At 40.2% G+C, this 23862-nt stretch overlaps 2 protein-coding genes across 4 annotated transcripts in view; both read right to left on the reverse strand.

Annotated features, from left to right (window-relative positions):
* Window positions 1-2206, reverse strand: part of mark1 (MAP/microtubule affinity-regulating kinase 1) — a 144303-nt gene extending 142097 nt beyond the window's left edge. The window contains exon 1 of one of the 3 annotated variants that reach the window (XM_067416348.1): window positions 1626-2206. In XM_067416348.1, the coding sequence (XP_067272449.1) occupies window positions 1626-1676 (51 nt within the window). In that variant the 5' untranslated portion in view covers window positions 1677-2206. The remainder of the gene's footprint in view (window positions 1-1625) is intronic. The other 2 variants (XM_067416349.1, XM_067416350.1) reach the window with 2 other exon arrangements.
* A 3805-nt stretch (window positions 2207-6011) lies between these two features.
* ptk7a (protein tyrosine kinase 7a) overlaps window positions 6012-23862 on the reverse strand; it is a 69869-nt gene continuing 52018 nt past the window's right edge. The window contains exons 6-20 of the mRNA XM_067416355.1: window positions 23688-23818; window positions 22835-23101; window positions 20401-20537; window positions 18736-18871; window positions 18444-18563; window positions 18147-18296; window positions 17873-18017; window positions 16072-16199; window positions 12042-12242; window positions 11807-11956; window positions 11436-11665; window positions 11015-11095; window positions 7253-7404; window positions 6966-7144; window positions 6012-6872 (exon numbers count right to left, since the gene is read on the reverse strand). Coding sequence (XP_067272456.1) covers window positions 6712-6872; window positions 6966-7144; window positions 7253-7404; window positions 11015-11095; window positions 11436-11665; window positions 11807-11956; window positions 12042-12242; window positions 16072-16199; window positions 17873-18017; window positions 18147-18296; window positions 18444-18563; window positions 18736-18871; window positions 20401-20537; window positions 22835-23101; window positions 23688-23818 — 2368 coding nt within the window. The 3' untranslated portion in view covers window positions 6012-6711. The remainder of the gene's footprint in view (window positions 6873-6965; window positions 7145-7252; window positions 7405-11014; window positions 11096-11435; window positions 11666-11806; window positions 11957-12041; window positions 12243-16071; window positions 16200-17872; window positions 18018-18146; window positions 18297-18443; window positions 18564-18735; window positions 18872-20400; window positions 20538-22834; window positions 23102-23687; window positions 23819-23862) is intronic.

The raw sequence follows: 23862 nt of genomic DNA on the forward strand, positions 1-23862 counted from the left end.
TATATATATATATATATATATATATATATATATATATATATATATATATATATATATATTCTGGCCTCTGTTTTAATAGTTAATAGTTAAATTAAATGGTATTCATCAAAAAGCATGTCTAATCATGAAACAGCAATTTATTAAAAGTTTAACAACAAATGCCTTACGAAATGTGTTTTGTGTGTCTTTTTTACTTTTATTGCATTTTTATGAAGGGATTATATGGTTCTGTCAATGTTTCGTGCATCGCAGAAATCATGGGGGCCTTTTTTATTGCCATGATATTGAATTTAAGACTTTCTGCTCTAATTTAAGGTATTTTTAAGGCCTTCAATTGTGAAAGGTCAAATTAAGACCGGCGGAAACCCTGTCTGAAGACACACCTTTACGGTGAATATTTGTCCTTTTGAAACATGACGATACGAAAAAGATTTTTTGGGAAATAATTGCATAAATGTTGATTAAAAAATTATCCTTTTGTTTCACAGAAAACAGTAGTGTATAGTAGGTACTAGATTTATTTAAAACTTATTTCACGACCATTTAAAAATAGTATGATCTAATAGTATATAGTATGAATGTGTGAAGTAGAAGTGAAATTTGGACGTTGTCACGTGACGAATGATCAGGTGCTACACATTACTGTTATCCAGTTATATAGCCCCGCCCACAGTTACATCTCATTGGTCCATATGTACACTAAAATACAAATCACTGAGAAGGCTGGAACGACGTGAAGATGAGAAAATTGACATTTTTAGTTAAACTATTCCTTTAAAATGTGTTTATTGTTCTGCCCATCCTAAAATGTACTTAAAGCTTTCTCAGAAGATAATAAACAATGTCTGTTATTTCAGTGTAAATTGCTGTCATTGAATTATAAGTAAACTTTAAAGTAGGCGGTAAACATTTATTTTACAGTTTTACATATTACATGTAGTTATATAAATAATAAACCATAAACCCTAAATCAAACCAAATCCTAAGTAAGTACATGTAGTTACTTATATTACTCAGTACTTAAATGTATTACAGTTATATTAGAGTGTGAATAACACTTTATTTTACAGTGTCCTTGTTGCACGTTACATGCATTTACCATAGTAATAACAGTAAATGATGCATAACTACATGCAACTAACCCTCAACCAAACCCTAATCCTATAGTAAGCACGTGTGGTTAAATCAATATTACTCAGTACTTACATATATATAATTACACTGTAACACAGACACATTAAAATAAAGCATAACCAAGTAGGCCTATCACATGAATTGCAATGCATGTAAACAGTGTTGAAATTGGTGCTGGGACATTGAAGCATGAGGTGGGACAGCTGATGGGATAACATCTGATGTGATGAGGATAATAACTGGTGTGCTGAATGCTTAACATAGGACAGGGAAGGAGGCATCATTTACACCTGAACGTCCCTGGCCATTGTATATAGCTTTCTTAAATGGCTTTAAATCAACACATTTAGAAGGCAAACGAGTATATGTTCAACCAATCCGGCTTATTAAAGCATTAAAAGCTTCTGTAAGCGTCAGCTAAAAAACAAGGACGCAAACGAGCACAAATGCATTGTAAGCATGAATATTCATATGTTGTATGATTCACTTACATTCTCGGCGTCGCGCTCGTTGACGGTGGGCAATGGCGTTCTGGTCGACATCTTGTGTTTACAGGCCGCTCGCTCCAGCACCGGCGCTCGGTACAGAAGAGCAGCGGACCCGGGGTTAGGGAAGATAACGCGGAAGATACCAATATCCGATCCCCGTTCACACCGGCATGTCTCCTGGCCTTCAACCTACGATGCGGCGGCGGCTTTCCGGGCTATAACATGCACATATCCAGCAGCGGCCCGCGTCAGCCGCGGGTGAGATAGAGACAGAGCGAGCGCGACGCTGCGGATGCGCGGACAGGACGAGCGTGTGTGTGTGTGTGTGTGTGTGTGTGTGTGTGTGTGTGTGTATGCGTGCGCGAGTGTGTGTGGAGCTCAGGCTCCTGCATTGATCCACCCTGATAGAAACACACACACACTCTCAAGGCGGAGGAGGGGGAGGATGATGATAGCGCTCAGTGTTCCTGTCGTAAAATGATCAATGCAGCTAGTTAGGTGTCAAGCGCGTGTTTACTATAAATAATTAGTTTTATAATACCACTTTGATGTTTTGTCATGACAAGACCAATATTGACAGTATTATCCAAGACTACGCGTGTGGGAAAAGCTAGGGCACTGTTGAAATGTTCCTCACTGTCTCCTAAAATAAGAAGCACACCATAATATGCTTGTCCACATTTGATCTATACCACCACCTAACGGCTTTAAAACAGTACTGCTAAAAGTGTCATGTAGCACAAAAATGTAAGAATAAATGTCTAAATCATGTTTCATTTAAATGTTATGTTGGAAACGCATTAAAGGCACAATATGTAAGATTTTCGGATTATCCAAAAACCTAGAACAATGTTAAATAATTTGTTGACTATATTATTCCAAATGTCTCCAAGAATGTTTACATCCAGCAAAATAATGAATTTTAACCAGGACACGGGCCATATCCATGCGTTGCCTATCAATGATACCTGCATTACCATGGAAACACCAAAGACGCTTTAATTTATTTTGTGTTTTATTAGGCAGAAGAGCAACTGTTTGGATCATTCATCGACAGGAAACTAATGATTGTTATAGAGCTTAGCATAGTTAGTCTTATTGTTTAAATCTGGATTTCATGATTTACCGCAAGTACCATGTTTTCCCCAAGCGGCTCCTCCCCCAGTTTCTCTTGAAGCCAATAGAGTGCCGAAGTCATGACGTCACTTTGTAGGCCAACCCGGAAGTTAGCGGCGCATGGGTTCCATCGATCAAAAGCCTATGCATTTTCCCCATAGACTTGCACAATCGCAAAAAATAAGATCTGTGTTCAACAAAGAGTTATGACCCTTACACTATTTCTTTTAATACACATTCAACATACATAAGCTGAAATACTGTGGAAAACTGTCTGTCTGAGTTAAAACTAATAATTCTTACTCTCCACTCTTGCTAAATTGGGTAAGCACACTTGTGTTCTCAATTCTGAGGTGTTCTGAGTAAATGATTAAACTGATTCGTTCAGTTCAGTGTTGAACAGATCGGTTCTTATTACCGTCGTTAAAATGATTCGGTTCAAATGAGTCATTTGGTCGTGAATCGTACATTAGCAGACCCGTTGTGTGAATCCCGGCTGTTGTAACATCATGGAAGGTTTGTCACACAGAAAACACTTCATAACTGGATAGAATGAGTTTCCTGTATGATTTATGTCAACTGTTTAGCTCGTCAGAGAAGATCAACGTTTTTTGAGCGCAATTCACAACGAGCGGTAATTCAAAACAATTGTCCGAATGCGCAACGTTAAACATGGATTCGGTCTTCTGAACTTTTGATTTAGATTAATATGTGAAATATGAGAGAGAGCTAAGAAGGTGCTTATTTTGAAGACAGGGAGAGCGCGCGGGGTGCAGTTCTCTGCTCTTTAAATGCCTTCAGCTATGGTCTTGACCGGTCTTGAGACAAAATCCTGAGTCATCTTCACCCGAGACGAGACCGAGTAAAAATGCGGTCGATACCGAGACGAGACCAAGACCTTTAAAAAGTGGTCTCAAGACCAAGACCGATCTTGAGTACTACAACACTAAAAGCCACACACCTGTCTATATAAGACCTTACAGCTCACAGTGCATGCCAGAGAAAATGAGAATGATGAGGTCAAAGGAAGTGCCTGAAGAGCTCAGAGACAGAATTGTGGCAAGACACAGATCTAGCCATGGTAACAACAACAACAAAAATCTGCTGCACTTAAGGTTCCTACGAGCACAGCAGCCTCCATAATCCTTAAATGGAAGACGTTTGGGATGACCAGAACCTGTCCTAGAGCTGGCCGTCCGGACAAACTGAGCTATCGGAGAAGAGCCTTGGTGAGAGAGGTAAAGAAGAACCCAAAGATCACTGTGGCTGAGCTCCAGAGATGCAGTCAGGAGATGGGAGAAACTTGCAGAAAGTCAACCATCACTGCAGCCCTCCACCAGTCGGGGCTTTATGGCCTCTCCTCAGTGCAAGACACATGAAAGCTTGCATGGAGTTTGTTAAAAAAAAAACACCCGAAGGACTCCAAGATGGTGAGAAATAAAATTATCTGGTCTGATGAGACCAAGATAGAACTTTTTGGCCTTAACCCTAAGCGGTATGTGTGTAGAAAAATATCACCTGTCCAATACAGTCCCAACAGTGAAGCATGGTGGTGGCAGCATCATGCTGTGGGGGTGTTTTAAGCTGCGCGGACAGGACGACTGGTTGCAATCAAGGGAAAGATCAATGCGGCCAATTACAGGAATATCCTGGACGAAAACCTTCTCCAGAGGGCTCAAGACCTCAGACTGGGCTGAAGGTTCACCTTCCAACAAGACAATGACCCTAAGCACAGCTAAAATAACGAAGGAGTGGCTTCACAACAACACCATGACTGTTCTTGAATGGTCCAGACAGAACCCCGACTTAAACCCAATTGAGCATCTCTGGAGAGACCTGAAAATGGCTGTCCGCCAATGTTTACCATCCAACCTGACAGAACTGGAGAGGATCTGCAAGGAGGAATGGCAGAGGATCCCCAAATCCAGGTGTGAAAAACGTGTTGCATCTTTCCCAAAAAGACTCATGGCTGTATTAGATCAAAAGGTGCTGAATACTAAATATTGAGCAAAGGGTCTGAATACTTAGGACCATGTGATATTTCAGTTTTCTTTTTTAATAAATCTGCAAAAAATTCAACAATTCTGTGTTTTTCTGTCAATATGGGGTGCTGTGTGTACATTAATGAGAAAAAAAAATACTTTAATGATGTTAGCAAATGGCTGCAATATAGCAAAGAGTGAAAAATTTAAGGGGGTCTGAATACTTTCCGTACCCACCTTATATAAAACGTACAGCTTACATCTTAAATATTATTGTGGGTTTCAATAGATAATAGAAGGATCAATACGTAATCGTCACAGATATGAATGCTTTTTAAATGAAATGTATATTTTGGCTGTGGAACAGCAGTTTCAGTGCATGAATTCAGTATAATGGCACATCGAGCCTCTAATCCCCTTCTTAAAATAAAACCACGCAATCTCGATTTCCTTCAGAGAATTAGAAACCCCAGCCCTCACTACTTTGTACATAAGCACTTAAAAAAAAAAAACAATACAGTCCAGCTGCAGTTTCTGTGTGAGCGCTGCAAACGCTACGACCATCAGAGGGAGACGGTGAGCAACTTACTGTTAAACTGTTAACATGTTTTAAAGAGGACCCATTGTGCTTTTCTTCATGTTCATCTTTCTCTAGTGTGTAATGTGTCCCTCCAGCAGGAGTTCTTCTCTATGTCAGTGTCAGTGTTTCTGAACTCCCTGAAACGCACCCCGGAACAAACACGTCACAATATTCCTCATTTAAATAATTCATTCGCAGAATAAAGGGGCGGAGCCTGGTTGAGTTCGTTAGTAGTGTGTTGAAATCATATATCATAGACCTTAAAAAAATTAAACCAGGCCTGCAGCACTCCTGTGAATAACAGATAGACAGACAGACAGGTAGATAGAACGACAGACAGACAGTTTTGCTGGCATCTAATGGGGAAAAATTGGCACAGCACCTAAACAAAATCTGACTGAAATTTAATTTGATATATCAAACCTCATATTTGAAACACGTTTAGATGTATTGCTCAGTTTTAGAGCTCAACATGTTTCATATTTGAGATAAAATAATGTTCATAAACTTAAACCTCTATACCATTTTTATTTACTTAAGTCTGTGCTCCTAAGCTTAAGAGTTTTTTGACAGAATTTTTTGTCCTCCAAGGACCTCAGAGTAACTTTATTAAATGTGATGCACAAGGCTTAAAACTACACAAAAACAAAAAATTATATTTACATCACATGAAATCAAACAAGCTTTGTTAAAAGTGAAGTTTTATTGCAACAGCAGAGTATGCGACAGAAGTTTCTGCTCACTTTTTTTCCCCCAGAGTTGAGAATATCTCTGGACTTTTACAGAAACCGATATGCAATGTGTGAATAGCAATTGCAAGACAAAACACTGAACTCTTACTAAGCAATAAAACACTATAAATGTGTAAATATATATATATATAAAAAAACATTCAAGGCATTTCCAAGTCGTAACATACAGCATACTAAAAAAATCAAGACATCCTTCATTTTACAGGCACTTGAAATTCTCGATGACAAAGTCATCTTATAAACATGGTTCTCTCAACAGTTGTTTCTATGAGTACTTCTGAATTATATAAAAAGGAATATATAAAACTCATAAACATCATAAAAAAAGTCATATAAACAGTACCTTTCTGTACACTGAACAAACAGGACCTTTTAAATAAATTAAGAGGCTCCCGAGACAATCCTTCTAAAATATAACATTGGTCAGTGCATGGTTTGGTATTACAAACGCACTATTTTACTACATTTCTTCGTTTTGAGTGGGCAAACTCAAACTGAGAAGTGATTGGGCAGCTTTTTGTACAAACCCCATTAAGAACCAAATGTTTGAGGAACCTTCTAAAACAAATCAAGTCCTTTTTCTTGAGACAAGACTCTTGAATCTGAAGTTTTGGGGAGGCGGGTTTTTACATCATGGCTTGAAGGATGATCCAATTCTCTCAGACTTTACTTTCGGAGGGCAGATCGCCGAGGGCGGTGGTGATGTCGCTGAAAGACAGTCTGTCTTTGGGGCTGGCGGCCCAACAGCGCACCATCAGCTTGAACACCCGAGATGGACACCCCTGAGGAGGAGACAACTTCAGCTTCCCTTCCTGCAGAGCTATAGAGACACAGATCAAGACAGTCAGCAACAAAACACAACCGTAAGCCGATATGCAACCCATCTCACTTTTTTTGTGGGACTATCCCGCACCTTCTAGAACTTTGTCGTCAGACAGGTCAGCGTAGGGCTGCTCCCCAAAGCTGAACACCTCCCACATGAGCACGCCAAATGACCACACATCCGTCTTGGTGGAGAAATCGTCCTCAAAGACGGCTTCGGACGGGAGCCAACGCAGAGGAATCCAGGACTGGCGATAATGGTAGTACTCGCTGTGTGGAAACAGACACAGGAAAGAAACAATGATGACTATCACCACAAGGGGGAGCAGTGAAACGAGCACATTAACTATCTAAACTGAAGGCTGCATTTAATTGTACCTGTTGTAGACGTCTTTGCTAAGGCCCAGAGCAGACACTTTAATCTGCCGTTTGGAAGAGATGAGACAGTTGCGTGCGGCCAGGTCTCTGTGGACGAAGCGCTGGTTGGACACGTGCTCCATCCCCCGAGCGACCTGCAGACACACAGACACCTGCGAGCAGATGGCAGAGAGTGAGTGTGTTTTGCCCTGATGTGTGTGTGCTTGTTTTTGTGAAATATCAGGACACAAATGTGTATAATGACATGGGTATAACATAGGTATTACAGGAGAGGGGGAAATATGAGGACATTACCCATGTCTAGGGCTGGGACAACGCAGCCCTAATATGCGTCGATTCGTAAGACAAAAAATACGTCGACGCAAAATATACGCGTCGATTCGTAAGACTCAAAATAAAAATGGCGGCGCCGGAGAGTAGTAGCAACCATAGATATACATAATAAATTATGTAATTAAGTATATTATTTATTATGTATATCTATGGTAGCAACACGAGAGGCTCCTCAGACTTTCAGAAGTGCAAGGCTTGCGGGTTGGCCACAGTCTATGGGGTTGGCGCGCGCACGCGTTTTGTCGTCACGGCTACATAAACAAATTTCTGCACACAGGAAGACAGATGTTTTGGTAATATTTTATGTATTTTAATCACAAAAACAAACGTTTGCATCAAGTGAAAGCATCGGGCACATTGGCTACCTGCATAATAAGCTGTTTTAAATTTAAAATGTTTAATGTCTAATCGCGCTGATGTGACCGAGGGTATCCATCCTCTAAGTGAGCAGTTTCATCCCAGGACTATTCCGGTTTTAAACGGAATATTGGCGCCCGTAATGCACTCTACATGTAACTGTTTTCACTGTCATGCCGCGGATGCGCGTGGCGTTTCTGTTGCGGGTCAGCCACGGGGCTGCGTGGCGTTTTCTCTGCCTTTGCACACTAGAAGCGTGTCTGACGCGGCGCTGCTGCTGCTATTGATGCGGAGGGAAGCCCTATTCCTAATGTTAAACATAAATAGCCTACTGATACAGCAAAGAAAACGTCGGGAGTAGCCACATATCTATGGTATTGACGGTAAAATAGGCTACAGAATATTTCGTTCTGTATTGACAGTTGCAATATTTCAAAATCGATAATTGTCGTTTTTTATTATTACAATTAGGCCTATATCTGCATTTATGTAAAACTACAGACTTTCAAACATGAAAATGTCATTTAATAATATGCATTTGTGTCAAAATGATATATAAACATCTTTTCCTATTCTGTTTTGCCTGGAGACGCTCCCAACACGCGTTAACATGGGAGCCACAAACTCCAACCTGTTAACATGGGAGCCGAAACAAAAACGGACACGCCACGCAGCCGAGACGCTCACGCTTGCAGTGTGTCCCTGGATTTGATTAACCAACTTGTTGATATTTAATCGATGGGCATAGCCTGTAGGCTGAGTTGCATACATAGAAAAATCGTATATTGTGTTTCTTTGTTGTTGGTTCATAATTATTTATTTATTTGTGTGTGTGTGTGTGTGTGTACTTTATGTTTTCAAGGTTTTATTGAATGCATTGCTCTTGTATAGTCTTACTTTGGAATTTTAAGAGCAATAAACATATATTGCAATGTTAAGGAATTAGTTTTTTCATTCAGATAATTAAATCAACATGTATAAATTGCTATTAGGCCATTAATGGGGAGATAATCGATAATCGAATCGTAACCGAATCGGGCAGGAAAAATTAATCGTTAGATTAATCGATGCATCAAAAAAATAATCGCTAGATTTATCGTTTAAAAAATAATCCTTTATCCCAACCCTACCCATGTCCCCACTTTTCAAAAGGCTCATAAAATCATACAGGATGATTTTTGAGAAAGTAAAAATGCAGAATGGTTCCTGTGATGTGTAGGTTTAGGGGCAGGGGCAGTGTGTGTGTGTGTGTGTGTGTGTGTGTGTGTGTGTGTGTGTGTGTGTGTGTGTGTGTGTGTGTGTGTGTGTATGTGTGTGTGTGTGTGTGTGTGTGTGTTTTGGGTAGGTTTAAGGGCAGTGTAGGGGGATAGAAAATACACTTTGTACAGTATAAAAACCATTACACCAATGGAATGTCCTCACATTTCACAAAACAAACATATGTGTGTTTATATATGAGACTACTGCATGGGCGTCAGAAGCAAAAAACATGTGGGTGTGTCCTCTCAGAATTATTTTACTGGAGTAGATGCCATCTACATTAAATACAAATATACTGCTCCGTTTAGTAAACATCTGGTTGGGCCAGACAAAATTACAGAAATCACTGGAACATTTACTGTGGCAGTAGTGTAGGGGTAAGAGACGCATGTCATCAAATTTTGACGCAAATAAACCTGAGGTTTGAATCCGCCTTTCGCCGAACTCGCTCTACTTTCTTTTCCCATCACATTTCAGATCAGAAAGGCATTTATTTTCAATAAAAATGTAGAAAACATTAGAAAAGTGGAAATAAAGCATCTAATATATGTGTAATAATAAGTGTTTATCAGTTAGAGGTAGGTAAACAGACGTGCTGAATTAGAGACGATAAAAGTGAGTGGGTCCAATATCATTGGTCGTACAAAGTGGGTGGTAGGGATGGCTCGATACCACAATTTTGGCTTCGGTACGGTACCACAATCTAATACCGAAGTACCGATATTAAAACGATACCACACGGTCTGATATTAGTGCGGGTATATTGCACGCGAATGAGAACAATTATGCAAGTTTTGAGTGTATAAAGTGGGAAATTACCACAAATGTTTATTAGTAAATTAATCAGCAAAGCTTATCACATCAAATCAGTCGTTTGAAAACTTTCTTGTGAGAAATAATTGCAGCAAAAATCTCTCAAAATGAGCAAATTGCTTCTGGGTTCAAAAGACATCGCACTACACTAAAGCAATCTGCATAATCCGACTCAACATTTCACGCTCGTCTCGGGATGGAGAACGGAAATCATTTGAACATGCGAACGATTTTACAGCATTTCGTAATAACAGTTAAGTTACAGGAGATATGAGCTCATACCACACACACACACACGCCTGTCACTTAGTCACGCTAGTTTCCTTAAACAGTCAAATACACAGAATTATGTACAAATGTCCGTCTTTAGTGAGTATTCTCATAAACACAGTCGGGTGTGTCTAACGTGAATGTACATAGTGCAATAGTACGCGTGCAAATATTAGGAGATCGAAATGTCATTGGTTGAAACGAACGCTGGAGATTGTGATATTCGATCTTATGTTAGGCGATGTGTGTGCGTTGATCAGTGTTAAAATAAAATAAATGTCTAAATGAGATGATTTGAATGATTCACTGACCTGTCGATCTCTTCAGAAGTCTTAAAGTCAGGATAGTGACAGATGCTTGACTAGGTTTGATGGTTCTTCATCAGTTTTATAAGCAAAGTAATCACAATATTCACTTCTACTCCTCTCTTTATTAATTCGTTTTGGGCATCTTGAGTGAGATTCAGCTGCTTTATCCATTTTGTCCGTCTATGTTGTCATATTTGCCGGTTGTTTCGGGTCAGTTTGGGTAGAGCGCTGCCATCTGGCGGTGAACTTCGGAAAAGCAGCATATACCGAAATGTGCCAAATCATGATATCGTACCGTTTTAAATAAAATGTATACTGGTATTTTTCCAGTACCGGTATACCTCGCATCCCTAGTGGGTGGGTATTGTCACATACACACAATGGTTCTGCTGCCCACGGACTACCAACAGTTATTAATTACCTTTTGTTTGGTGCTGAGCGGCTGGACTTTGACTTTCTCATCTTTGCTCTTGGACACTCTCAGGTACTGCTTCAGATCACCCTGAAAATAACACACAGTTAAATGAAACAAGAACAGGAGAAACATCTCCAGGCATAATATTTCAAATCACCAAAATACAACTAGAATAAAGCCAATTTAGACAGACAGACAGACAGATAGACAGACAGACAGACAGACAGACAGACAGACAGATAGATAGATAGATATACAGATAGATAGAATGACAGAAAGACAGACAGAACAACAGAAATACAGACAGACAGGTAGAATGATAGATATACAGATAGCTATACAGACAGATAGACAGAATGGCTGGAAAGACAGAACAATAGACAGACAGAGAGACAAACAGATAGATATAACGTCAGACAGATGTTACCATGTCGCTGTACTCCAGGATCATGTAATGCGGCTCCACTTCCCTGCAGATGCCCAGCAGACGAGCAACGTTAGCGTGGCTGAGCTTGGCAAACATGTCACATTCGCGGCGGAAATCCAGCTGCATTTGCTCGTCGCGTGTTTGCAGACTCTTCACCAGCACCACCGTCTCCTCCTCATCCTCACTGGCCTTAGCTTTAGCCAGCAGCACTTCCCCAAACTCTCCTTTGCCTACATGACGAGAAACAATGTAGATTGATTTGTTTTCTGTGAAAAGGCATGTGACCCCACAAGAGTTGTAGGGTAAATGCAAATGAGCCTTGCTTTGGCTGCACTAGTCAGTAGGTCTTTGGTTTGGGATTGTTTCTGTACCCAGTGTTGTGATAGTGTGGAGGTTGTTTCGTGGGAAATGAAGCTTGTCGTGACCGCTGTTGCGTTTGCTGTTTCCGGTGGCAGCCATGTTGGTAAGTGCCACCTCCTCCTGGATCTCTGCTGTGGTGTGGCCGTTTTGTTGCACGTCCCCTATAGGTTGATCAGAGAACGGTTTCAGAGGACTGAATCTATTTTTTCACACAATTGCATGCTTACAAAAGTTAACCCTACACACCATTGAGACATTCCACCTCTTGCTCGTCTCCATCCGGCCCCTTCTGGAGTCTCTTGGCGTTGCGTCTTTGCTTGCAGTAAAACATGAGACCAAGCACGATGATGATGTAAGCGACCGCCGCCCCCACCGACAGACCAATAGTCTGGATCATTTTGTAAGGGGTCTTTTCATCATCTGCTAATGGGTGTTGCACTGGTTTTTCTGCAGATAACCACACACACACACCTTTTTTTAGAGAGAAGCAACTTCACTCCTGAATCTCTTTTGATCCCAACTTAATAGCTTACTTATAGGAATCAAGTGACGCACTGGCATGGACATTAAATTAGGATCTAACAGTCCTGAACTGTCACCAAAGCACAGAAAATGTCATGTCCATTTCCTTTCTTTGAAGTCACCACTGCAAAAAGCATTTGTAATTCAACTTAATCTGGAAATTGAGTTGGTATGTCTGAGACAGGCCAAAATTAGTTAAAGGAGAACTTTCAAAGTGCTTGTCCAATTGAATCTGTATTGCAGTATTTATCAGGCTTCAAAGAACCATAGAGTGTTATTATTTAACACTTATGACCAGCAGGACATGATCTCATACGGTGAATGCAGCCCCACAGTGGCAATGTGTTTTGTCCAATTGTTTTTGAAATATTGCAGAAAAATAAGCTCTGTGACCAACAAAAGTTTGATTCTCCATAATTTTTTTTGATTCTTGGAATTAATAAATACAAAATCGCCAAATGTGAAAAGCCAAAGATAGGATAAAAATAAACTACACCACATCACATGACTTCATCGTCTCCACCATTAAGCTTCAATAACTATTTTAGTCTTTCCTTAAAGACATTTTCCCTGAAAGTTTGAGTTTATTATACTTTGCAAGAGCGACACCAGTGGGCAAAATCCCAGTCATTTCAATAGGGAATTTACTCGGATTTTGAAACTAGTTCCAGTTGGTCATAGATTTGCACAGTGACTTGTGCTTCATACAACACTACACTTTTAACAATAGACGACTGCCATTTTTTGTCCGCGAAATTTCCATAATGACTGCACCTTTAATATTAGGTTTGGTGTCTTTGCGGTTAAATTTGGCAAAATTCAAAATAGTAGACCGACAATATGGTCGACCTTGAAAGTTGGATTTTAAGATCATTTAATTTAGTTATGAGTGTAACACATCAAGCATTTAAACATTATTGTGCAATTTTTGTGAATGTGGCCCTGTTTTGAAATTGCTCAGGTAACTTATAAACAGCTTATAAAACTTAACCCCATAAGCCCTGAAGGCATTTTTAGAGTTGTTGTTTTATTTTTAGAGTTGGTAGGTGACATTTGATAGAAAACTTTTCACAGTTTTAGAAAAAGAAATTACATTTGGACATTCTAATGCTGAAAAACTGTTGATAAAAGACAAAAATATATATATTTTTTATTATAATTTTACATATCTTTCTTATTTGGCATGTAATAACTCAGGAAGGAAACAGGGTAGGAGGACAATTCTTGTTTTGGTGAAGTTTCCCAACACGAGCAGTATTTGGATCAAATGTTGTGGTGATGGCATACAAATATCAAAAGTTGCAGCATTTTCAATGATCTCAGTGTGTTTGGAACATGAAGTTATGAGCAAAATATATATACGTAATAAATGCCGCCTCCATATATTTACATATGGGTCTTTCAGGGCTTCAAACAAAACTCGCTCAAGTTTAGTCAAAGCCCCAAATAATTATGCTTGCTGTATTCTACTTTGTGAGAACATGTTTTAGACATATTACAGTACAAAAAAAGTATTTCAAAAATTATGATTTTGTTTTACGTACTACTTAGGAGTTAATCAAATTGGCTAAATGCATTGTAAAAGTTCATACGCAAAGCTTTCAAATGACACTTATTTTGTGTTGACCAATGCAGTTGTTTTGAAAAAAGGGTTTTTATTTTTCATAGCTAGGTGGCGCCTGCAGGCAGTACAGTCCATTTTAGAGGGACTACTCAGCACTAATTAAGAGTTGATCTCGATGGTTAGATGCTTAAAAAAGCTGCGTTTCTTAGCTTTAAAATTATACTTTTAAAATGATATTGTGTCATTCCATTCAGTGGTTGCTTGGTAATTTGATTTTTATGTGAATGAATTTGTATGTGTAATACATTTTTTTTGGTGTACACTTCAGGGGTTAAATAAGGTTTAAGGGGTTCATTTTGGTCAAGATAATCTGAACAAAATTTAGGGAATAGCCAAAGAATACTATAGAAGTTTGAGAAGTATGCTTTCAACAAAGTTTGCATTTTAAGTTTGCATTTTCTAAAGTGAAACCAAATTAAATCATTTAAAAAGGCATTTAATCCATAGGGAACTTCTTGGATGATGACAAGTGGGTGTTACCAGGGCCGTACCCACCATTGAGGTCCCCGAGGTCCGGACCTCTGTAATTCTCTGAGGTGTACATAATAGAAGTTGCAAAATAATAGCCTATTAAGGCGGCGTATACAAACAGGTGCTCTCGCCTCACCCGGCGTATGTTTTCAATTGTTTCCAATGGATGCGCCGCACTTTTTAATAGCGCCAACAGCTGGCAGGTTTTGTCCATTTTTATGCGTTGAGCATCCGCAGTTCAACTTTGGGTGAACATCAATGTCCAATCACAGTGAAGGAAAGGCGGGACAAATGCCACAACCACCAACCGGCGCTTCGAACAACGACTGATGTTTGACATCACAACACCGCAAGAGCGCTTAATAATCAGGGATGCAAACTAATAACGCTTTCTTGACCTGGTTTTCTTGGAAGCCTTCAGTAAATTTACAACTTTGTTTTTACCGATAAAGACGAAAATGAAAAGAGTGCTTCAAACAAAGCTCAGCTTTGAAAAGAGAAAAGATACAGGGCAAGAGAAGGAGACTGGGGAAAAAAGAAAGAGAGAAGATGATGGCGATGAGACAGAAAGAGCAGGTAGCCCACTGTGCTCAGAATAGAAAAAGCATTAGCCTACAATATATTCCTAATTGCTACACATAATGTGATTCTTGTCTGTGAAATCCAGGCTGAAGTATCATAATAATATTGAGATTTAGGAGCATCACATTTTGATTTCACTCATTGGTTATATTTTCACATTGATTTCTATCTTTGACATGATCGTACTCATTCAACATTAAATATATCAAGGTAATATGTTCAAATAATGTTCTTTACATAATGTAAATCACAAAACAAACATTTACTGTAGCTAGGTTTTCAAAGACGGAGTCACACGTCGTCTTTGGCTCAATTTAACATTTCTAATTTGGAGTATAGTTTTTTTGCAACATTTAACCAGATTCTCATTTATAAAAATCAGTTGTCTTCTTAAAATAATTTATACTGCACACTGACATGGTTTTAAAGCTACAGTTAGCTGATTCTTTGATTTTCTTATGTCCTAAAATGCATATGTAAAGGAGGGAAATGTTTTTTTTTTTTTTAAACCCTCCAAAATTCATATTTGGACAACGGTATTTAGAAAATCCTGGGTACGGCCCTGGATGTTACATACCAAAATATAACCAAAGGGGTTAAAAAAAGTATGTGGAAAATCTGCCTGAGCAAACAATTGTATTTTGTTGAAAATGCACACATTCTATTTCTTTGCAATAAACACATTTTTACAAAACCTTTAACGTTTATTCATACTTTATAAAAACATTTAACAGTTGGTGGTGCCAGAGGGTTAGAAATAAAGAAAGAGGGTTAGAAATAAACCTCAAATTTGGCATGACAGGTGTTAAGACCCTGTGCCAAATTTTTAAACCATTCTAGCTTTAGGAGCTGCAATGGATACCCATCCAGAATAACAACACCAATAGATTTGATGGCTCCTAACTGGATCCTAATTATTTTTTGTGATCAACTTTTTATTTAGTTACAGAATATAAATGTACAAAAATAGAAAGTAAAAATAAATCTAATTCTGAACACTTTTTTCCATTACCCTCCCATAATCCCAAGGCGACTTGGATCCTAATTATTGAAGAATTTGGAGGGGGTCGGACTCACCCACAACGTAGAGCTCTGCCGAAGTGTGTGCAATGTTACAGCTGTTTCCTGCGATGCAAGTGTAGCTTCCCGTGTCCTCCGTGCTGACGTCATGAATGACTAGAGAGCCGTTGGGCATCTTCTGGAATCTGAATTAGAAATAATCAAGAAGATTCAGCACTGCGCTGCTTAAAGGGTTAGTGAAAATTCTCGTCATTACAAACCCCATCTCACTACAATGGCTCTACAATAATTTTATGAAGCTATGAGAATCATTTTTGTGCGAAAAAAACAACAACTAAATACTAGGGGTGACCCCTAATAGTCGAAGATTCAATGCATCGATATGCGGGACCTGATTCGACCACCGATCTCACGGTCGAATCTTCGCGGGTGTAATGAAACGAGGATCATACCATTTTGGCAATGTGAGGGTGCTCAATATTAATGTGGTGCGTCTCAATCAGCTCCCTAGTTCAGTAGTCAGGGCACTGATCAGGGAGTCAGCCCATTGACTTATGTCCTGATCAGTGCCCTGACTACTGAACTAGGGAGCTGACTGAGACGCAGGCAATGTTAAAAAGATGTGGCGCAGCGCTGAGCGATCCCTTTAAGAACGCCGCGCCCTTTAAAATTCGAAGACACATCGGCAGCGGCATTCGGCGCCTGTCCACGGCGATTAAATTTATATTAGCCTATATTTCCCTCAACTCGTGAATGTACTGATTTCACCCTGTGCTACAAGATACACTCATCGTGCAGCTCTTCTGTCAGAGGACGATTCAAAATTGAGCTTGCGTGTATTATGTGCGCGTCTGGTGTGAGAGATGGCGCTGAGCTTCAGTCCGGTGTTCTTTTATATATTTGTATGATGTTCTGTATTTCGATCGCAGCTTTAACATGTTATGAGAAAACGGTTTACGAATGTTTATCCACCACATTAGCTTTCTTATTTAGGTTTAAATAAAAGGTAATGTCAGTTCGTCTGTCAGTTGGCAGGCAGTTTTGGTCGCTTTATTAAAAGTTGTTGCTGTGTGCAGTCGTGTGTAAAGGAAAATAAAATAATTTTACCCTTCTGCTGACAAGCGTCGTGCCCCTCCCAACCCATTCACACACACACGATTCGACTATCAGTCGACCATAGAGAGATTCGACAATTTGTAACTTTCTTAACATAAGAATGGGGTAGGAGTTTATAAGATTTTTTTCTTCATCCTACTCCTGTTCTTCTGGTCATGGAATGCATTTTTGTTGTGTTTGAGGATTGTTGTTGTGGCATTTCATGTTGCATTATCATGAAAAGAGAATGCATAAATACATTTTAAAAAATGATTCTGATCGCCAAAGTCACATGATTTAAGCAGTTTGACAACGAAACATGAACCGATACGCTGATTCATACCGGTTCGAAATTTTGTTTTGAAATCGGCCCATCACTATAGCGCCCATAACTATGCTTTTGCGCACAAAAACTAATTCTTGTGTCTTCACAAATGATTGTAGAGCCGCTGTAGTGAGATGGGCTTTGTATCGACGTCTTTAGTGCCTTTATGGGTCTTGAGAGAGGAAATGACATTGGTGTCAATGAAGGCCTTTCTGAGCCATCGGATTTCAACACTAATATCTTCATCTGTGTCTGAAGATAAACGGAGGTCTGACGGGTGTCCAACCACATTAGGGTGAGGAATTAATGACAATTTTCATTTTTGGGAGAACTAACCCTGTAAGAAATGTTCTAATTCGTCAAATCTGACATCTTCACTTTAACCCGCTTCAGTGGGAACTCAAGAAAGCCAAAGTTGAGATGATGTTTGTGGTTTACCTGCTCTTGTCTGCCTCCAGAAACTTGTCTTTTTTCTTCCACTGGATGAAGGGAGGAGGGTCTCCAGTGGCCTGACAGTGAAGTACTGCAGTGTGTCCCTGATATACTGTGGTATTCTCTGGCTTGAGCTTAAACGCCACATAAACTAATGAATGTGAAAGGAGCAAAAGGAGACAAAAACATGGATCATTTCAATGAAGACAGAAATACAGGAATTGGTTCGCTTCAACACCAGAGCAGGCTGTGGTCCCCAGGAGTCGCGTTTCATCTGTACCTGCGACGGTCAGCTGGACGACTGCTCTGATCTCTCCCTGCTGATCGTTGGTGGCCAGGCAGGTGTAATTTCCCGCGTCTGCCCGCGTGACTGTGGTGAAGCGCAGTGTGCCCTTCTTCTGCTCCACCCACACTGGCATAGCACTGCCGTCTGCACACACACACACACTACATCAAAATCAACTTTGCCAGCATCAGTTCTTTCCAATTTCAAGGCGAACAAATTCTTAGTGGTGATAATTTTTTGGGGTAACAATTCCTAGAGGTAGTAAAGTTACATCTTTATTTCTCTGCAGACCTGTTCTGATCCAGCGGATGGTGGGGATCTGTCGGCCCTTGGCTGAACACTGCAGATTTCCTTCCTTATTGAACTCCAGGCACTGGTAGGCCTGCGGCGTCGGCGTGAACTTCAGACGCTCTGAAATGGATATCGTAACAGCGAACACATGGTAAGAAGTGCTCTGTAACGCAGGGCCTATAATGGCTTTCATATATAGGCATTAAAAGCAGCCGTCTTGACATCCAGACAATGGCATCGGCAATTGAAATGCACACTACAAAACAATCAGCATTTAATAAATGTTCCTCACCGAGTACATAGACTCGTGCCTGGGCATTAATTTTTCCCGCCTCCGTTCTGCTCTCACAGCTGTACAGATGGCCGTCATACACCTCCACGTTATTTATACGCAAAGTTCCATTGGAGAAGAGCTTGAAGCGAACATCCTTTCCAAAACACAAATAAAACGTGTGTTTAGCACATAAAAAAATAAAATTAATACATAACATTTTTGTGCTGCATTGAAAATCCAAATTGAGTGTTTCCATGCAAAAATGACAGGTCTACGAAAAATGTGCTTATAGCGCTCTCATTATGCCAATAATGTTAAATATTGGATTTAATATCAGTTTTTTTAAGGGGAAAAAGCTTGAATGAACTTTTTCCACCTAAAAACTAAGGTGCATAGGGTAAAAATCAAAATGGCAGACAGGAAGTTTGGCTGACTAAACTGGCAAAATTGGTATTTATGTTCCCGGAATGACCCAATGATCAATAAAACAGGCAAAACTAATCAAAAGTTTTTATCATTTATTTTAAATGTCATTATAATTTGACTACACAATAGTGCTGTCTCAAAATGTTTTGAGTACCTTCAGGGCACACCTACTGAGGTTCATAATGATACGCCAATGTGCTCGCAAAATATAGCATTTTACGTCAAAATTCTAATTATATTTTTATTTTTATTCATGGTTTTCATAACACACACCAAGTTTGGTCAGAGTACGAAACTAATATGTTGCAGTTATAGGCTCAAGTTCATTTTAGCACGCTCTTTTGTGTGTGTGTGTTTCTGTGTTATTCAAGAATGTTTTAATAATTTTAAGGAAATAATTATATGGAACTTGAATTTCATAATTTGTGTCAGCATAGCCTGTGTTTTTCAGAAACTGATGTCGTCTTCTTGCAATCGAATTATCTTAAGCAAAGGAATCCGAAGAACTCTCACGGTCTAAAAATTATTAGTAAAAACATTAATGCAAATTTTGACAATTGGTGGTGCAAGACGGTTTGAGGTAGAAACTCTAAATTTGCCGTGGTTAATGCTCTGACCGTCTTCTATCTAAGTGCCAAATTTAACAACATTCTACCATACGGTTCTATGGGCTGAAATAGACTCAAGAGCAGCCGGAGGAGGGGGAGGAAGAGAAAGAGAAGGAGAAAAAGAAAGAGGAGGAGAAAGGAGAGGACAACTATTGGATACAATAGGTGTCCAATAGTGAGCTTTCCTATAGCTCAATCAGTAGAGCATGGCGCTAGCAACGCCAAAGTCATGGGTTCGATTCCCAGGGAAAGCAAGAATTGACAAAAAAAATGTAAAAATGTGTACCTTGAATGCAATGCAAGTCACTTTTGGATAAAAGCGTCTGCCAAATGCATAAATGTAAATGTAAGGTGTATTCACAACTTCAGTGTTTGATACAAAAATGATCAAAAATGTTTGTTATGGCGTGACCAAAGTCAGTAATGCGATAATTTCAGGAAAAAGAAAATCCTCTCCAGGTCAAAGTGTCCGGAAAACAACATGAGGGTTAATATATACATCTACTGTGCAGCAGAGGATCATCTTTCCCTGGTAGAAAAATCACCACATCTTCATTTTCAGACACATCAAAAGGTTCACTAGCCTCAGGACACCGTTAGAGATCGCGTTACAAATATGATATCAGCATGACATCACTGTTCCCCTCACCTCTGCACTGATTGGCTGCAAGTTCCGGTACCATGTGACCTCGGGTTCAGGTGTGGCGCGTGCATGGCAGTGCAGGTACCCGGCGCGCCCCTCCTCTAACTGACTGTCCACAGGCTTCTGGATCCACTCCGGTTTGGCTGTAGACGCAGAGCACATGTTCAGGATCACAACAGGAATCATGGACAAGAGTTTAAGCATCACCACCTCACACTTTCACAGCAGTGATCTGGTAGAGGAAGATATCAGGGCCCGTATTTATCAAGCTTCTTAAAGTGCCATTTTAGTCCTAAGTGCTGAGAATTTATGAAATTTACTCCTACTTTCAAACTTAAGTAAAAAACTTAAGTATATCTCTTCCATGAGCACAATCTTATCATAAAATAAATAAATAAAAAAACTAAACTCTTCCTCCTCTATTTCTCTTTTCGTCTTAGTTTTTTCTGGTTTTTGCTACTCTGAGTAGTATACAAATCTTGGTTTTTTCAGGGCACTTTCTGCGTTTCTTTGCCTCTTCTTGACAGATCGCTTACTGTACTCCTGAGTTGTAAGTCGCTTTGTAAGTCGCTTTTGCTGTAAGCAAGTTACCAAATTTCTTAAAGCTAAGAATCCCTCTTACTCTCCCAGTTATTTAAGACAGCTCGAGAGGTCTCTTAAGTGGTTAAGAGCTGCCAGTAGGGGGCTTGTGATGGCACTGAGGAGACAGAGGCGTTCACAAATCTTTCAGGAGAGGAAGAATGTTCTTGAAATGTTTGACAATGAGTTAATCATACGGTATCCCTTGGACAGAGCAGGCATCATTGTCAGTGCTGGATAATGTTGGACTGAACTTGCCTTTTATAACATTCTGCTGTTCGGCTAATTCAGCAAGCAGTAGCGATCGCTTCTTTCTCTCGCCAGTTTGGTTTTCTTTTGGAATCCATGGTGGCTGATTATATCATGAAATCTGGACTATATATAGGCAGGTCAGTTAACAGCACACTAGTTTAAAACTTTTAATTAAGACATGGATAACGTGCTTATCTTTTTTCAAATGTGTATATGATAATCTATTGTCTTGAAATGACTGACGTGGCCATACTCAGTTCTAGTCAGAGTCTGATGCTCCATTGGGCTGTGATTGTGGGACGTGTTTCAACCCAACCAGGAAAGACCTCAATTGACCTACAACCAATCAGAGCAACGAAGCGACGCATGGCGTTAGTTGTCAAATGTCAGCAGACAGAGCTCAACTGCACTGTGCTGCCAAGTCCGCGTTTTTTCCCGCGGGTTATTTTCTATGTCCGCGGGTTGAAGCAACTATTATGTGATATATAGACCCATGAGTGTGAATTTTAGCAGGCAACCTCGGCAAAATAACACACATTTTACCCCCCAACCACCTTTTTTTCCCCCGGAGAACCCCTCCGAAAAGCTCTTGTTTAGGGCTAGTAATTGGCAGATTTTGTTGTAAAAACTTGGCAACCCTGTCTGCACACGCGCTGGAATACACGATCTTTGCCGGTGTGATAAAAAAATAAAAGAATTTAATGATACACAGATTACTTACCCAACATGATCATCATTTCTGAGAGAAATAGTGAAGGTGATGCAGATACAAACAAGCTCTCCATTTAGGATTCGAACAAATATAACCCAAGCCCCTTTGATGACGTGATGATTACGTTACTGTCATCTGTCCGTCATCGTCTAAAGCCCGCCCTGATGATCTCATTGGTCAGTTTCTGTTCGGAGATACTTACTCCTCTATGAATCGAGGCCAGATCAAACCGTCCAACCTAAAAATGTTGTGGGTGGGGCTAAGTTCAGCTGGCCTCCAGGCTATGTTGAACGTAAACTCCTCTTAGGAATTCCACCATTCAATGTGAATTTATCTGAGAATATTCTTAAATAAGGACATCGGTTTAGTGATTGGTCCATGCCTATGACATCATCCAAAATCCTGTTTATGGCACAGCAAAGTGTCGTGAATCAACACTAAGACTGACACTTAAGATTTAGACTTACACCTTACCTAAAGTATGATTGGGATGCTTGATAACTAACTTTTAAGCGCAGCTTTGAGCCAATAATTTTTTTACACTTAAGTCAATTCTTAGCAGTGTTCTTGTGAGTAATTCTAAGATGCTTGATATATACAGGCCCATATTTTTAGTCTCATGGTCCAAAAATGGGATGAAACCATACTATTGTGCAGCAAGCGTGATTGACTGGAAAGAGCAGAGCATGTTTGTTTACTTGCACCCAATGTTCACACCAAGGATGATAACCTTTTAAAAATCATTCTAAATTTAAAAGATTTGCAGAGCTGAGTTAATCAGTTAAACAATCTGAATAACGGCACAGACGCTTGGAGGAAACCCTGTCGCCAGAACAGGCACTTGAAAAACTTTGGCCAAGCATTCACATCCGAGTGAGTTTCTGCGCTGAGACTTACTGGCCACAGTGACCGTCAGCTCTTGTTTCTTCTGTCCAGCCTTGTTTTCTGCAAAACACGTGTAGGTCCCTGAGTCTTCACCACGAGTGGGACTGAAAATCAGGTCCAGTCCATCCTGGTACACTCTGCCTTCAGCTGGAACTCGCTGTCCCTCATGTTCCCACCAAACCTCTGGCTCCGGATGCCCATGGGGCGGTCGACATGTGACCCGCTCCAGAGAGTCTCCGGTGAACACCCTGGACTGTTTAGGCATCATGTCCTCGATTTCTGTGGGGAAACGGTGACAAGAAACAGGTTAGATCGAGACGTTTGAGAGCAAAACATGGACTCTGAGCAGCCCCTCGTTCAGTGTAAACAATGACATCTGAGCTGTGTAAGCCGCTCACTCCTGTGAAAGCACCCAAGCAGGAGCTGGAAACAGAAGGGGATTAGATGAGCTTCATCACTCTGAAGATTTACTGCATCAGGACCCCAGAGCTCACCAGTGTGTGAGGGCCACTAGAATCACGACAGGCCTCTATACAGTACCAGTAAGATACAACCCAAGCGCCTTTGATGACGTGATGATTACGTTACTGTCGATCATCTGTCCATCATCGTCTAAAGCCCACCCTGATGATCTCATTGGTCCGAACAGTTTCTGTTCCGGCATAATTACTCCTCTATGGATTGAGTCCAGACTGAACCGCCCGAGCTCAAATGTTGTGGGCGGGGCTGAGTTTGGCTGGCATCCGGGCTAGTTATGTCCTACTATAAAAGGGGACAATCCCTCTGATGTCTAGCTCCTACAGAAACGTGGAGTTCACATCATCACTGTGTCTAAACTGCACATGAAAAGGTCTAAGCTTGTTACCTGCGATTCGCAGCGAGGCCTCGAGAGAGACGGGAGGGCCACGGGGTCCTCGTGCCATGCATTTATACACGCCTGTGTTTCGCTGCTTCACCTGCGTGATGAAGAGCGATCCGTTGCTCAGAATAAAGACACTGTAGGAAGAACAGAGGAAAATGGGGAAATGCATCCATACATT

Source organism: Pseudorasbora parva, chromosome 14 (assembly GCF_024679245.1).
Source record: "Pseudorasbora parva isolate DD20220531a chromosome 14, ASM2467924v1, whole genome shotgun sequence".
NCBI classification, from domain to species: domain Eukaryota; kingdom Metazoa; phylum Chordata; class Actinopteri; order Cypriniformes; family Gobionidae; genus Pseudorasbora; species Pseudorasbora parva.